At 36.1% G+C, this 15,246-nt stretch overlaps 1 protein-coding gene across 4 annotated transcripts in view; it reads left to right on the top strand.

The window, feature by feature from the left end:
• The window catches only part of LRBA (LPS responsive beige-like anchor protein), a 375,341-nt gene that overhangs the window by 86,073 nt on the left and 274,022 nt on the right, over positions 1–15,246 (top strand). For 3 of the 4 annotated variants that reach the window (XM_042049819.1, XM_042049818.1, XM_042049816.1), the window contains 3 exons: positions 5,454–5,584; positions 13,842–13,920; positions 14,184–14,317. In XM_042049819.1, the coding sequence (XP_041905753.1) occupies positions 5,454–5,584; positions 13,842–13,920; positions 14,184–14,317 (344 nt within the window). The remainder of the gene's footprint in view (positions 1–5,453; positions 5,585–13,841; positions 13,921–14,183; positions 14,318–15,246) is intronic. The other variant, XM_042049817.1, reaches the window with a different exon arrangement.

The raw sequence follows: 15,246 nt of genomic DNA, 5'->3' as shown, positions 1-15,246 counted from the left end.
TGGAACAAGGCTATTTTATTTTGATTTTGAATTAAAACCATTATCCCATAGGGGTACAGACAAACTGCCACCTGCATTGCTTTTTGGTGCTAAAAAAGAGAATGCTAAGAATTAAATCAATAAATTCTCATACGTCAAGAGGAATCAGAACTCTAAGTATTTTTGAATTACAGTGAGGTCATCAGTTTGGGCTGCCTCATGTTGTATTAGGGATTTTTGACTTGCACCCAAGGAAAATTTGTAACCTGAAATATATTTATAATGAAATGGGTACTTGCCAACTTCGTGAAAAAGAAATTCTTGGGAAAACACTAAAATTTTAGGAGATGCAGATATTTTCTATCTTTTATGGAAACAGAAGAATCAGTGAACTGAAACCAGGGAAGGGTTCAATAAGTAAATCCTTATGGAATTTGGCAGAATAGATCATTATTGCATAAGCCTTTGTCTGTGATGGAAGTCAGTTTTCAGCTCAGTGGTCTGTGCTCATTCAGCAGTGAATAATTGTCTGCAACACGAAGACTTCTTACACTTCAGCATAATTGGGACTGATAACACACTGACCTTCTGGCTAAGTTGTATTTATGGTGGCTGGTTCTCACTATGCCTGGCCTATGTTTATCAGTTCCCCTACTGTAAATTCTTATTTTAAACCTTAAGTACTTGATTTTGAATGAAAGTAGGCAAACATCTAATACAGTTATGTAAATGAGGCAGCTAAAGTATCATTCTTACCATGGTGTTTGAGGTCTCCTTGAAAGAGACCTTAAGCATGTATTTTGTGCAGTTTTAAAATTTTATTTATCGTGTCGCTGAAACTTAATATAATGGATGTTTTAATATACAAACGTAACCCAAAAGTAGAATTTAATTGTTGGGGTAATGCGATTGTTAAGGAGTAAATGATGTTTTTTGCATTTCTGCCCCTGTGTGAGGTTGCTTAATATACGTATTCTGATAAAATTAATGCATGGTTATGGATTTTTAAAAAATATATTATTTTTGTAGATCTGAGGTAGTATACTATAAAGCAGCTTGTTGATGAATATTTTATTAATGTGTAGCAATATTTAACTTTTTCAAAAAACACCTATCACTTTTGCTACAGAAAAAGGATTGTCTTATCTGTGTACTCTTTAAAAGCAAGTGCCCTATTTTTTAAGGGAAGTTGAAAGCACGTTAATTTTTAAGACAATTCTGACAAATTTACTTGATTTAATGATATGCTGAACACCTCATGTTTTCTACGTAGTTTGTTTGCTACTATATTTAAACTCAATTTTCCACTCTCTCGCATTCTTTATGCCAGTTACATTCATTTTTCTTATATTAGCATTTAAATAATCTGAAAAAATAACACAAAGGAACATTGGTAGCTAATGGAAAAATATTTCTTTTGAACAAAGTTGCAATTCCACCTAAGTATTCAAAGAAAATACCATTTTTACTACCCAAGGAAGGAAAAATGTAGGAATTTCAGAATGTAAATAAAGAAACATGACCGATGTTTATGCTTCAAAAATCTTAGTTTGCCTTTCCAGTATGTGGTAAATATGAATAATCTGTATGTGATTGCTGAGCTGTACTTTCATACCTTTGAAGAAGTCCTGGAAGTGGAAACTGCTAAAACAAATCCTGCAGCTGTAACATTGGTTGTTTGCCCTGTTGAAAGGGAAAACATCCATGACAATAAATATGACATAACCAATACAACATCAATGCACATCTAGGGAGTCAGTATGTCAGGATGCTTGGATTGTTTTGGTTTGTGGTTCTTGAACTGCTTTAAGGATTTTTTTGCATCAGAAGGCAATGGCAACTGACCAGAAGACCAGGAACATTCACAATTTGGGGTTTTCTTGCATCATGTTTTTGAACAATATCCAGCACTTTTTTTGGCTGTGTGCATCAGATTGACACAGCTCTTGGAAGGGACCTTCTTTCCTCACCAGAAATACTGTTTATTTTATTTTGGCTCAAAAATAGGATTAATATCAGTTGATTTTTGCAGATCACTATCTAAAATAAATTCTGTTCAGAAGTAGTCTGAGCTTTACCATGAGATGTTCAAAGCTTCTCTTTTCTTTCAAGGCTCCAAGGTCCAACAGGACCTTTTAATTGGTGAATTTGAAAAGTAGGTTTATTGAAGTCTTATTTAGCTAAAAGCTAGAACTTCTTTTTCAGTGGGATAAAGATCATATATCTCAGGGAAGTTTGTGAGAGTTGGTGTCTCTTGTTTGAAGTGTGTGGTGACTCTGGAATACGCAGGCACTTCCCTGTGTCCTGTTTATAAGGCAGCCTGTTCTCCTGTATTTCAAAGTCTGAAACCTGTGGTTATTCATTTTTATTCCTTGATTCAAAGCAAAAGGAATGATGTTGGGTAATTAACAAAAAAAAGCAGTAGCTCTACTTTGCAGCTGTGAATAGAATAAGTGCCACATTCCTGGTGCTGGTAATCAGAGTATCTTCCTTGTAGTGAGTGCCACTGCTAGATTATATTAGATTATCTAGTTTGCTATTATGCTAGGTTTTCACTGCTCAAAATTATATTGGAAGTGTTAGAATATAGTTCCTTTTTTATGTACTTCATGGAAGGTTAGAATAGCAGCTGCACGTGTATTCCCAAACTTGTACAGATTTGAAGGTGAGGAGGTAGACAGAAGATCTGAAAAGGCAGAAGGGGCTATTCTAGGCATTTATTGCTGTCTGTTGCAGCCCAGGGGGAAAAACCCAAAAAAGTCTTAATTCCTTTGCTTGAATGCACCTCTTCTTGGGTAGTGGATAACTTGCTGTAACTACTCCCTCAGTGCAGCTCCACTTGAGCACGCTGAAGGTCAGTAGGAGTTTGCAGGAAGGAATGAGAATATACAGTGTTGTGCCAGAAGGCTGTTGTAGCTGGGGTTTCTTTTGTCTGCCCTCATTGCCGGCTGAAGATGAGCAGGGTTAAGGTAGCAGCTCTGTCTGCACACAGCCATCCTCTCTCCAGGCCAGGCATCCTTGCTCCCGTGCAGTTCCAGAGCCATCACTTGCCCTGTAAGGAGCTGCTTTTAGTAGTGCTAAAACTTACTGCTCTTCTAAAACTCCTTCTTGCTCCTTCCAGCATGTCATCTGAAATAAGTACTTTCTAATATTAACATCAGTCAAAATTCTGCCATGTACTTATTTTATTTTTTAAGGTGTGGTTCTGGCAGGTTCTTTATGACTTAAAATACCACCTATTTCGTAGTTCCTGGGGCTCTTAGTAGAGTCAGAGAGTAAAATCAGAACATTCATAGGCATTCAGAGGACACAGCCATTCTGATTTGATGTTTTGAGAGAATTCTGATTGACTATTAGCCCTGGAAACAGAAAGCTTTTCTAAAGGATTTGGTTTTACCCTCAAAGTAATTTGATGTTTTCCAATTTAAAATTAATTACATGAATTACATGTTTTTGAACAGATACACAGCCTGTGTGTGCACAGCTTCCATCTACATGTGCACTAAAATTTGTCATGAATCATTCTCCCATATCCAATATATCATATCCAATATAATTGTGCCTGTATTAGTTAGCAGCAAATGGTTGATTATTTCTGTGACTCAGTGGGTGTACAAAGAAATTTTTCCAGATCGTGCACCAAGGTCTTACAGAGTCCACCTGAATAGACACATATTTATAATGAGAAGTTATAAATTTTTGGGTTTAATATTATTGGTTAGTATTTCTTGAATTGGGTATCTATACAGTAAAAGGAAGTAAAATCTCTAAAGGAATACACCTGGGCTTTAGTGCTGACCTCTGAAAGTTGGAGAAATGTCCCAAAGTTTACTGTATGTGGGTGCATTTGTACTCAGTAAACTTGTACTCATTTCCCAACCCCTGCCAGGCTTTTGAAAGTGTGTTATAGAATAGTAGGAACAATTTCCAGGCAGTGAAAGTCACAAAATCTTGAGTGAGAGATCTCCTTCTTACACCTGGGTGGTGCAAAATTAATTGGTAATGTGACAATAATTTAGAAAACGCTCTAAATATATGACTTATTTCTTAGTCCATTGTTCATGTTTCAGGGAAACAGACATGAACATATGAGCAAAATTCATGGTTTAGGCACAATATCTTGACTTGGGGCTCAGGTGTTGTTGCTTCTATTTTTTTAGTGACTAGTTAACATTAGCAGTCACCCTTATAATGATATGACATGTACTGCCTCCAAGTATGGTGCCTGCCTACTCTGGCCATTAAGGAGGGCTGATTTAATCAGTAACGTGGTCTAGCTTCTGTGACATCCTTTGACATCCTATGACTGAAGAAGAGAGTCAAACACAATCCTCCTTTCCCCATTCCAAGAAGGTCTGTTTTAGAAATATTTGACAGAACTTCTTTGGGTGTTCTCACACCTGAATTTAGGTCAAGTTTCTGAGTTACTTTATTTAGAAAATTAATATTTTAAAGCTATTAAGGGAATACTTTCAGTGTGTAGTTATATTACTGTCAACAAAAGATGTGATTAAATAAATTGAATGTTGAAGATTTTCGGCTTATGGTTAACACCAGGTAATTAAAAGTAAGCGCTGCAGTGGGAGTACATTATATATCAGCCGTACTCTTTACCTCATTAGCTGGGGTTTTGCATGTTTATGGAGCTAACTTGCAATTAAAAATGCCTTTAACGTATGCTTAACAAGGCCTTTTAGGTATTTGGAATGAAGTGCTACAATTTAATTGAAATTGGTATAGCATAAATACATGTCTTTGTAACACGTCAGATAAATTTCCATGCCTAACTCGTCACTTTGCATCTTTTCCTCTGATGTAGTCTTTAATGCTGACTATAAGGCCTGACATTTAACTTGTATAAAAGATGGAGGTTCTCTCTTAGCTCCAAGGAATGTTTTGATTTGTTGTGTAAATAAAACTTGATTGGCAAGATATACTTAAATTCATTTCTTAGCCATATTTTTAAGATGTGTGAACATTTGTATGCACATGCAGACGTGTTAGGATGTTTTTAGCTATAGTATATCTTTCTTCAGTCTTCTGTTCTGCATTAGAATACCTGTAGTAGAAGGCTGTCAAGGCAACCTTCAGTGTTGATAATTCACCTTGAAGTTTTCATTTTGAATACTGCAACATTTTTGTAAATAGTTGCCTGAAGTTTAAAGCCAAATCTTGGGCAAACTAAGGTGCAAAGAAAAGCCTAGTTGCTGAACCCTTACCCTGGTGATCTTCTAACTTTGTGCTTTTAGTCAGGGGTTTTGTGGAAGTGGATGAGATATTAAAGTGTACCATCAGTAGGGGTGAAATGTCCTTTAGGTTAAGGTGGCCTACAAAAGATGATGAAAGTGAAAAGAAGGGAAGCAAAGGAACTTCTGCAGGCCATGGAAGTGTAGGTGCTAGATGTAGAAACAAGGATCACAGCAGTGTGAGCCTTCACGTACAGTATGATGTACTAACTTTTTGTCTTCACCTAGGAGTGTTGTTGTACCAACGAAGAAATCAAACATTTCCTCTACAGCTGCTATTGGTGTTCCTACAAACGCTGTCAGTGTGGTTTCTTCTTTAGATTCAGCCCAAGAACCAGATTTGTCAGGAGAATCTCCTGGTAAGTAAGGGTTAAATTAAACAACTTAATTACCAACACTTTCTCTGTTGCTTCTACTTCCATCACCATTCCCTCAGAATACAAATAAAATAAAGAAAAAAAATTTAAAAAGTAGTACTGTATTAGAAAAAACCCCCCCAATTTTGCAACAGATTCAACTGTCTGAGCAATATTTGTCTTAATTTCAAGATTTCTCACTGTTTTTATAGAGCAATCATCATGCTATATTAACTTGTATTTAGTATAATATGGTGTATTCTAAAGACTATTTTTTATTACAGATTAATAATGTAAAGTGTAAGCTTATTTATAAATTCTGGGGTGTTTGGCCAAGGATATATGTGTTAGTGCTAAGTAGAACTGGAAATTGTGTTTCCAATAGCTTTAGCCTGAGGTCAAATTCAGTGTTGATGCTCAACTAATTGCTTTGGACAGTTTTTTCAGTGGGGACAAAATTGAGTAGGTTGTTTATAAGCAAGTGTTCCTTTGAACCCTTGGTCTCTCCAGTTGTTCTGTGTGGGATAAATGATGTTTAACCTTAAATGCTGTGTCAAAGGCATGCTTTTCTACTTAGCCATGTTTGAATCACAAGGCTGTGTAGGATCTTTGTGCCCATGAAGTTTGACTTCAAGACTTAGAAGTGATTTGGATCTTAATCAAGGAAATCTCAAGCTATGCCTGATTATTGGTATTTTTTTCCAGTGTTTGAGTGTTTGAGTTTCTTGCTTCCTGGTTTTGTGAACTTACATCCAAACTGCAAGGACTGGGGAAAAAAATGTGGTCTGTTACCATGTCCTTTTGTACTCGTGTGTCTGGAAGGTATTTGTTCCCATCTTCAACTGCCCATTCCATTTCTTGGGAAAATCAGAAAGGGTTTGTTCCAGTCATTCTAAAGGAAAAGAAATATTGAAATATATGATATTGATACATATTGAAATATAGTATGGTCTTCCTCTCTGTGAAAGGGAGAATCCATTTTGCCACCAAAACTGCAGGAGGTAGCATTATATTAGTGTAGGAATAATATTTGAAATAGGGGAATTAGCTGTATTTTGAAATGTCACAATTCTCTGGGGGAGGTTGGCTCTGAGCAGCTGATTTGTTTTAAAAATTATAAAACCTCACCTACATAGAAATTATTTAAAATAATTGCTAATTTGTTAACTTCTAACTGATTTACCCAGCTTAGTTTAGGGCTTAATTATAACAACTTCTGAAGTAAGTATTCACTTGCTTTTAATAAAAACAAAACAGATGAACATTGATTTTCAGATTTAGTCAATTTTTTAGGAACGTATGGAAGAAAAAAATTAGTGCTCCTGTGCCTGTAGAATGTATGAGAAATCCAGACAATAAACAATACTAATGTAGTTTGTAACTGTGTGACTTCCATCCTGTCTGGAAGTTTTGGCAAAAATTGGACATGTAATCTGAACTGATATGCATAAAAAGAAACTAATCAGGATTAAAAATAGACATGTTTAGACTGGCAGTATAATTAATTAAAAGAAAAAGTAAAGGGATAAATGAAATCATGCTTTAAACAGATTAAAACATGAGACTGTTTCTTTTTTCCCCTTTAAAATAATGGCATGGAAACAAAAATTTTGCAGAGTTGGAGTGGGTTACATCTAATGTTGCTCATGTAAATTGCACACATTTAAGTTTAAAATCAAATTCTCTATAAGGCCTTAATTTGTTTTTTATTAGAGGATGGAAGTAGCATTAAGCAAGCTTCCTATTAAACAAGAATGTAATTCATATAATTTTCCTCTGAGTTCAGATCACATATTCTTTCACTAGTTTTTATTTTCATGAGGCAGAGAATCAATACATTGTTCTCATTTTTCCAGCTAACACTTGTTATAAGTCTGTTTACTTTTGTAATGAAGAAAGAAATTAAATCTTTTTTATAAAAGCTGCTGAGATTGGGGGTTTATGTAGTGAATATAAACTTGGGGCTATTTCATGTTTGATATGAGGGCTGTTAAACATTATTGCTACGTTTAAAAACAAATCTCATCTGTTTTTTTTTTTAAGTGAGTTTTATATACATTTGTTTGATACATTTTAAAAACTGATAACATATATCACATATAATTATATATAGAGTTGTAACTTATTTTAATATATATAATATATAGCATATAAGATATATGAACACATAATGCTTTATGGTGAAGACTTGAGCAGATTTACTCCAAAACAGGGATGAAAGTGGTATGCAGACATTGAAATAGGATTACAGGTGATAGTGTTCTAACAGTAATGTGTACAAACACTGAATTTGGGAGTAAGTGTTACATAGTATGTGATCATCCTCCACCTGTAGATGTGATGTCAGAACTGCTTTGTCAAGGTAGGATAGGTGTGGAAATACTAGTCTGTATGGTTCCAGATGCCTCCATTGCCATTTGTGTGTGCTCAGAATTCATCAGGCTCCTTCCCAATAATTTTTCCTGAGGTTTGCAACTTGCATGTAGCTCAAGGGTTGTGAGCGTCTCAGATATTTGAGGCTTAAGATGCTCCCAGGCTCATATCACGTGGATTGTGACATATCCTGGCCTACCAAATACAAAATATTGTCAGGTTGGAAAGAGCCATCCAAGCTCACTCTGTTCCTCTGATACTTTGAAAGAGGTAAAAGGAAAAGAAAACATCTTTTGGCTTCAGACACTCCAGCCTTTTTGCAGAAGTTTCTTCACCTTTACTCATACAATCTGCAGAGTATTTCACAGCACAAAAAGCCTTTCCTGAACACAAATGTGCTCCTTGTTGTCTGAACTTTCCCATCCGTATGTTGCTGATGGCTGGTATTTGGGTTGTTGGTTTGCTGGGATCTTGGAAATGAATGGAGAAGATAAACCTGGTGGCCCATCTTGAGCTAATCATTCAATGCCTACTACAGAGGGTGGTATTGAACAAAAGAGCCTATTTGCTAGTAGTAATGTAAGAAGGAGGAATTCTCTGGAGTTGTTTCTTCCTTGGGTTGCCTCACAGGCAGAATGTGAGATGTGACGCAGAGATTTTACACATGCTGTGTTCAGGAAGGGCTACTGCTAAGACAAGACTAATATTTGGACAGGCAGGACTTGGCTGAGCTGCCTGAGCTATTGTGAACATGCCAGCGGGACGCCTGTATTTTTGTTTGTCAGTTAGTTTTCCTTTTAAGTGTTTCCATTACAGTCGCAATGTTCTGAAGTGGTGAGAATTTTTAAAAATGTTTTGCAGTTTGCACTCCCACTGTTTCCTCTGATGCTCTGAGTTTCTCTGTTTATGTACTCGAAGGATTTCACATGTGTTTTATTAGTGCTTCACTCCAAAGAATGCAGTCTTGAGGCTTTCACTATTCAGCTTCCAAGTGGTTGTTCAAATACAATTTTTATGAAGAGGGAGTATGAAAAGTCTGTGGGAAGCAGGAGTGAATTGTCTCTTGTTCTTACTGACGTTCTGAATGTAGAAAACACTGAGAAGTTCCACTCAGTTTCTGTTGCCTGCCTCCTCCCCGTCCTAATTCAAGTTCTTTTGAGTTTCACTTGTTTTGCCTCTGAGCCACACAGAGTTAGTTACAGGATTTTTCCTTCCCTGAGCAGCTGTTCCCCAAATTGTGAAGTCATAAACAAGGCCATGTCAAAGGGTGAGGTGAAAAAGGAGGTGAATGCTTGGAAGAAACACAAGGATAAGCAGTAACAGTGGATAAAAACAGAGTTGTGACTCCTGAATTCTAGTCCAATACATAGTAAAATGTAAATTTTCTGCGACAGTTGGCTTGTTTTGCAAAGATGAATGGTATTCACTGATTTTTATACATAGGTAAAAATGAACTTGAAGTCATGCAATAAAATAAATTAGCAGGAGACAAGCTAAAGTAAGAAAAATGATCATGAAGTGTTACCATCAGTACAGAGGTTGTTCAAGCAATTCACTGGATTATAGTAATTATTTCAAAGAGAATTCCAACTTAACAGTGACAGTAGTTGAAGTCTAGTTACCAAAGCAGAACGACACTTAAAAAAATCTCAGATTCTGATAATATGCATTGGAAATGCCTTGATACTGTGTCAGTATAAAAACTGTTTTAAAGCCACTTCTCTTAAGAGAAGTTTTCACCATTGTTTCATGAAATCTGTTTTGGTTTAGCCTACAGATGTGTTTATGTAACAGATCCCTTATATTAGCTTGTAAAACCTTTCATTGTAGTCTTGCATTGTGCACTTCCAGCCCCGGAAGTATTTTTGAATGAGCTCATTATTTTACTAGATACCTCTTCCACAAAGGCCACTGGTGCATTTATGTAGGGTGGGTCTGTTGTACAAAATTAAGAGGTATGGTTATTTAATTCAACTCTGGCTTTTTTTTATACCTCATCTCCATCCTCACAAAGTATTTCATCATGTACTGCTTGTGCATTGCCAAGTGCACTTTGTAAGTGTCCATGCAAAAGCATGAGGATCTTGCACAAGGAGTTTTTTAACAATATTTTATTGCTCGAGACACTATTTGTTTAGACCCTTGGGGACCTTGAATAAACAATAAGGTTTCACTGTAAGGGTGCTAGACAGATGGTCTATTTGCATTTTCTTTTATGTTCTTGCAAATGTCTGTAAAACTGTCAGTTTGAAGGAGCCAGTTTATCAGTGAAAGGATAAGGAAGAGATAAGTCAGTTTAGTTCCACATGTTTGAAGTAGCTACTGCACTTACCCACATGTGTGTTGTGGATGAAAATATGCTACTGAAGAATTTTCATCATTTTCACTAAAAGCAGAAAAAAAGTATAATAAAAAGACACTTCTGAGTTAAATAAAGAAAAAAATGTACTTTCCACAAAACAAAATCTGCATGCAAAAATGTCTTTGTCTAATCCTATTGAAAAACGCCTGAAATTCTCAGCTGGGATAAATCTGAGATTCACCCCTTTTAGTGAAATGTATCTGAGTTTGGAATGTAGTTTTAGGTGTTGATAAGCATGAAGAAATTCAGACCATAAATATCCTTATGTAATCTTCAAAAAGAATATCAGTTTATATAGATGCCTGCCTTGTGCTTTGTTAAATTCAAATTATCAGTGCTTTTTCTGTTATGTCTATTTTTACAAGTTGATATTTACTTAAAATTTCATAGAGTTTTACATTTATACCTTATCTGTTTTGTGCAGTTTGTTTTTATTTCTAGAAGAAAAAATAATCACGTCCTGTGTTGTCAGTGATTTCCTTTACCTCCCACTCAAACTATTTTTACCAGTTTTGTTGAAAAAACGGAAAACCAAAAAACAACCCATCCCAATGAAATAAACAACAAAAAAGCCAAGTTACCCTCAACTGAGAGAGAGTATGTTTCTTTATTAGCCTCATGATGGCTATTATGCCCTCTCATTGTCCTTGCAGATGTTTCCCTTGATTTTATTTTTTCCCCTAATTTTTCCTTCATTTAGCTTGCTGATGGCCTAAATATTGCGCAGAATTATTTTCATCTCGTTTAATTTTAAAACTCATGCTGTTATGCTGCACTGTTAAGTCTTATTTTATCCTGATGAAGTGATCTATGCTTTAATAGGGTGGGATTTTAGTTGTATATACTATTGAGTTTATACCCATACCCAATGAGTAGTGGATTACTGGTGACAGATTTTAAATGTGGTAAAAAGCACGTGAGCATTTCTGTATCAACACATTCTGCTTGAACAACCTGTGTGTTGAGAGAACTTTCTTACTTTGAAGGCTTTGTGTACCATTTCAGTTTGGTACTGTGTTGGACTACCCAGATCGGTGTGCTGGTTTCCCCCTATGGGCAGTGTGTGCCTGTAAATCCACTTCTGGGCATGTGGACTTTGGAGTATTTTTAAGGTAGAGGGACTTGTCAAATTAGAGGGACTTGTCAAATCAGAGTAGGAATGTTGGGCTTTAGGGAGAAAGCTGGGTATTCTAGTCAAATTATTTAAATACAAAGTTCATCATGACAAATGACATAGTTGTTTTAAAGTCTTAATTAAAAAAAAAGGGGAGAAAATATTGTAGCTGTTAAGTATCTGACAACCAACCATTGAATCATGTGGCTTTGTTGCCTTGTGTGGGATTTGTTTTGTTTTTCGATGCAGGAGGCTCTGTTCTAATTTTCGGCACATCATTTGACAGCTTTTCCTTTGGGAATACCCAAAACATTTTTGGCGGTTTGACTGTGGAAAACTAGCTGTTATAAAAAAATGGAATTCTAACCATGAAAATATTGAGAACATTTAAAAAATCTTGCCATCACTGTTGAAACTTTCAGGAATATATATATTTGATTAGCCTTTATTAGATAAATTATTTAGGATACAGTGCCCAGAAGGTTCACATTTCACTTTGCTTTCAGCTAACACTTTGTTCACCACTTTCTGTATGGCCTTCATTCTGTATGGCCCACTCACTTTCCTTCTATCATCCCCATACAACAGTGAGCATAAGAGCTTCAGGTTGAATTTATGAAAAGCCTAAATGAATCACATTCACAAAGATATCCTATGTCTGAAGAAAGAAAAAGAAGTAAGAGCAAAACTTTTAATGGTTTTGATATTACAGTTAATTTTATTAGTTTCTGTGCTGCCTTTGAAACAAGATTTGAGAAAACCACCTTCTCTGACAAAAGAAAACAAGAAAAACCTTCACCCACCAGAAACCCTTGATATTTCTTGGAGGAAGCTCTGTGTGACAGAGTTTTGGAGCAGAAGTTTGAAATTTGACAGGAGAAATAAATTCACTATCTCAGGGATCTATCTTTGCCATCTCTTTCCAAATCAATTTCACTTTAGGCAAGTTGAAAATATCTGAAAAGTTGCAGTTGACACATTTTGGTAGATAGTTTTAAGGTCTAAGCAACTGATTTCCAGACAGGTTGCATTTAACTGAATTAACTAACTCCATTGTAGGTGGGACCATCAGCAATTATTCTCTAGTTATAGTTCTAAGAAGGGTCATGTCTTTGCTAAGGTAGATGTGAGAACTAAAATGATTAAAATCTCTTTTTTCATGCTTTTTTCCTTTTTTTTTTTTGTTTTTTTAAACTCCCCTCCTTTCCAGCCTCATAAAAATCTGAAACTGGCGAGGTGAGAGGAAAGAGAATAGGACAGGGTCTCAGGGTGGAAAGAGATAGGATTGCAGATGGACTAGAAGCAGTCATGCTCCTGGGAAATGCACAGAAACCTGTCTGCTAAGATTCATTCCTCTCTATAGCTTGGAATGCAATGTAAGATTTGTGAGTCACCATTCCTATCCTGGCAGAAAATATCTGTGAAGTCTCTGGCTGTCTTGCTTGCCCCCTGTTCATCATTGCTAATACCAATCCATACTGCAGTATGGAGGTTGTATTTCTCTTTATATACTGAACAGCAGAATTTAGTATTTACAGATTCCTCCTGTGCTGATGAGAGCCATGTAGTGTCAATTTGACATAACACAACTGCTTCTTTTTTTTTCTCTAAGTGTAGGATACATAAATGACCCAGTCTTCCCTATCAACCTTTGAATAATTGATGTGGCAAAGTTAATAACTCATAAATGAGGTTATACCACTGCCATCATGCTAATGACACTGGCAGTGCAATGGAAAATTTTATCATATCTGCCTCTGTCAGAGTCCTAGTGTTGCAAAAATTTAAGCCAGGCTGTTGAAAATACCGACTCATTGTTTTCTGCGTGATTTTGATGCAAATAGTTATTTTAATTTTAGAATAAATATTAAGGGTTTGGTGCAAGTTACTTGAAATTAGATGAACACTTCCACTAACCAAAACAGATGGCTTTAAAACATTACCATTTGGCTTTATATTATTATATATTAGTATTATTATATATATTAGCACATTACATGAATATTAAAGGTGTAAGACATTGTTTGTGTTTACTGCTGGGATTGTCAGTGTTATTAAATTTGTTCAGGATCATGGCTTATAAGACCAGAAGGGATCACTGCAGCCTAGTCTGACTTCCTTCACAAAACAAACTACCATGCTTCCTTGAATTACTTTCTGTTTGTGCCAAAGTAGCATTTAAAAAGCTTGCCATGGCATACCTGGTAATTACGAATGCAAATAAATAAGATTCTTATGGATAAAAAATGTTGGAGGTACAAAGAGGTGAAAGGGTTTCACCTAGTCCTCACACAACACTTGAAAACCATGCTTTCTCAGAGCTCGAGCTCAAGGCTTTAGTTGTTGGTCCGTTTTTCTAATCTCTGGAATGTTTTCTTATGTAATTTGTTTATTATTACTTTCTCTTGTAGGAAGGGGATCATCTAATTCAAAATTGCCATCTGTTCCTGCAGTTTCTTCAGTGCCTGAGGATTCTGCCTCCAATATGAGGTAACTTCTCCAATTAATCAGAGCAGCTGTGCTGTGGCTCATGTTATTGATATTACAATTGATATCCTGATATCACATAACTTAAGAATGTTCTTTTGCTGATTTTCATAACTATGGAAGGTTTGGGAAAATACTGAGTGTTGGATTATTAATTCCTTCTTATACATGTATATCACTTAAACATTGTCAAAATCTATATTCCTTTTTACAAAATTTCAGTAACTCCCTTCTTTTGTTGCTAATCAAACGTATCTCTCTACTAGTATTACAGACAGGCTTGAGCATGCTTTGGAAAAAGCTGCCCCACTTCTGAGAGAGATTTTTGTGGATTTTGCTCCCTTTCTTTCTCGAACTCTTTTGGGCAGCCATGGGCAGGAGTTGCTGATAGAAGGTACAAGTAAGTTTCCATTTAAAAAAAGGGGGGAGGGTTTGTGTGCTTTATTTTACCTTGGAGACTCAAAATTTCTTTATTTAGAAGCTTTCTTCTTGCCTTCCCAAATGATGCTGTCCACTGGTGTTCACTGCTTTCTGTTCCTTCTGTCTTTAGCCCTCTGAGGTCATTGTCACTGCCTCCTCATCTTTGCCATCTCTGCTACCTCTTTGTGTCCATCTTCCTTGGTTTACCAACTCTCCCAGTAATTTGTCCTGTAGAAGCTGGTGTACAAAATGTGTTTTGTGAGCTTTAAGAGAAATTTTGGTGTCAGGGTCAGGTCACCACTTTGATACAAAGTACAGTATATAGTGTAGAGAGTTAGGTACAAACTTTTGACACTTTTACTGGGATGTTGTAGTAGAAGGGTTCTTGGGAACTATGTCAGTGGAGCATATTCTGGTCTGTCTCTTGCGCATGAATCTGCTTCTGGCTTTTTGGTTTCTAACTGAAAGGGAGTCATACAGGTAAGAGGAATACCTTGTCGGTATGGAGAAGAATTCTCTGGCACGTCTTAGAAGATGAGGATTCATGTGCACAGCAGTGATCATGGCTCTTCCTGGTGGAAGATTGGCATGAAATGGCTGAGATTGAGATGATGAAGTTTTCTTTCTACTTTGCTTGAAATCGACGCTCAGTTCTTCAATGCAGATATTAATGTCCTCAATTTAAAAAATGGTGCATATTGGAACACTGAATTTAGCAGTGCAACACCAGTTTTTCAAGTTTCTCAAAATTTGGCTATGTCATATAAATTGCTAACAGATTTTTAGAGTGAAATTTTCAAGTTTTGTCTAGTTGAAGAAGTGACAAGAAGAGCTTGTTGCAGCTTCCAGTGATAAGTACAGACGTGATAGAATCTCCTGGTCGCTTAACTTGAGCTGATCACTTGCACA

This window comes from Corvus kubaryi, unplaced genomic scaffold (genome assembly GCF_017639235.1).
Source record: "Corvus kubaryi isolate FWS band 111438036 unplaced genomic scaffold, C.kubaryi_AGA036_p1.0 71, whole genome shotgun sequence".
Lineage (NCBI taxonomy): Eukaryota > Metazoa > Chordata > Aves > Passeriformes > Corvidae > Corvus > Corvus kubaryi.
This window is presented reverse-complemented; position numbering and strand designations above follow the sequence as displayed.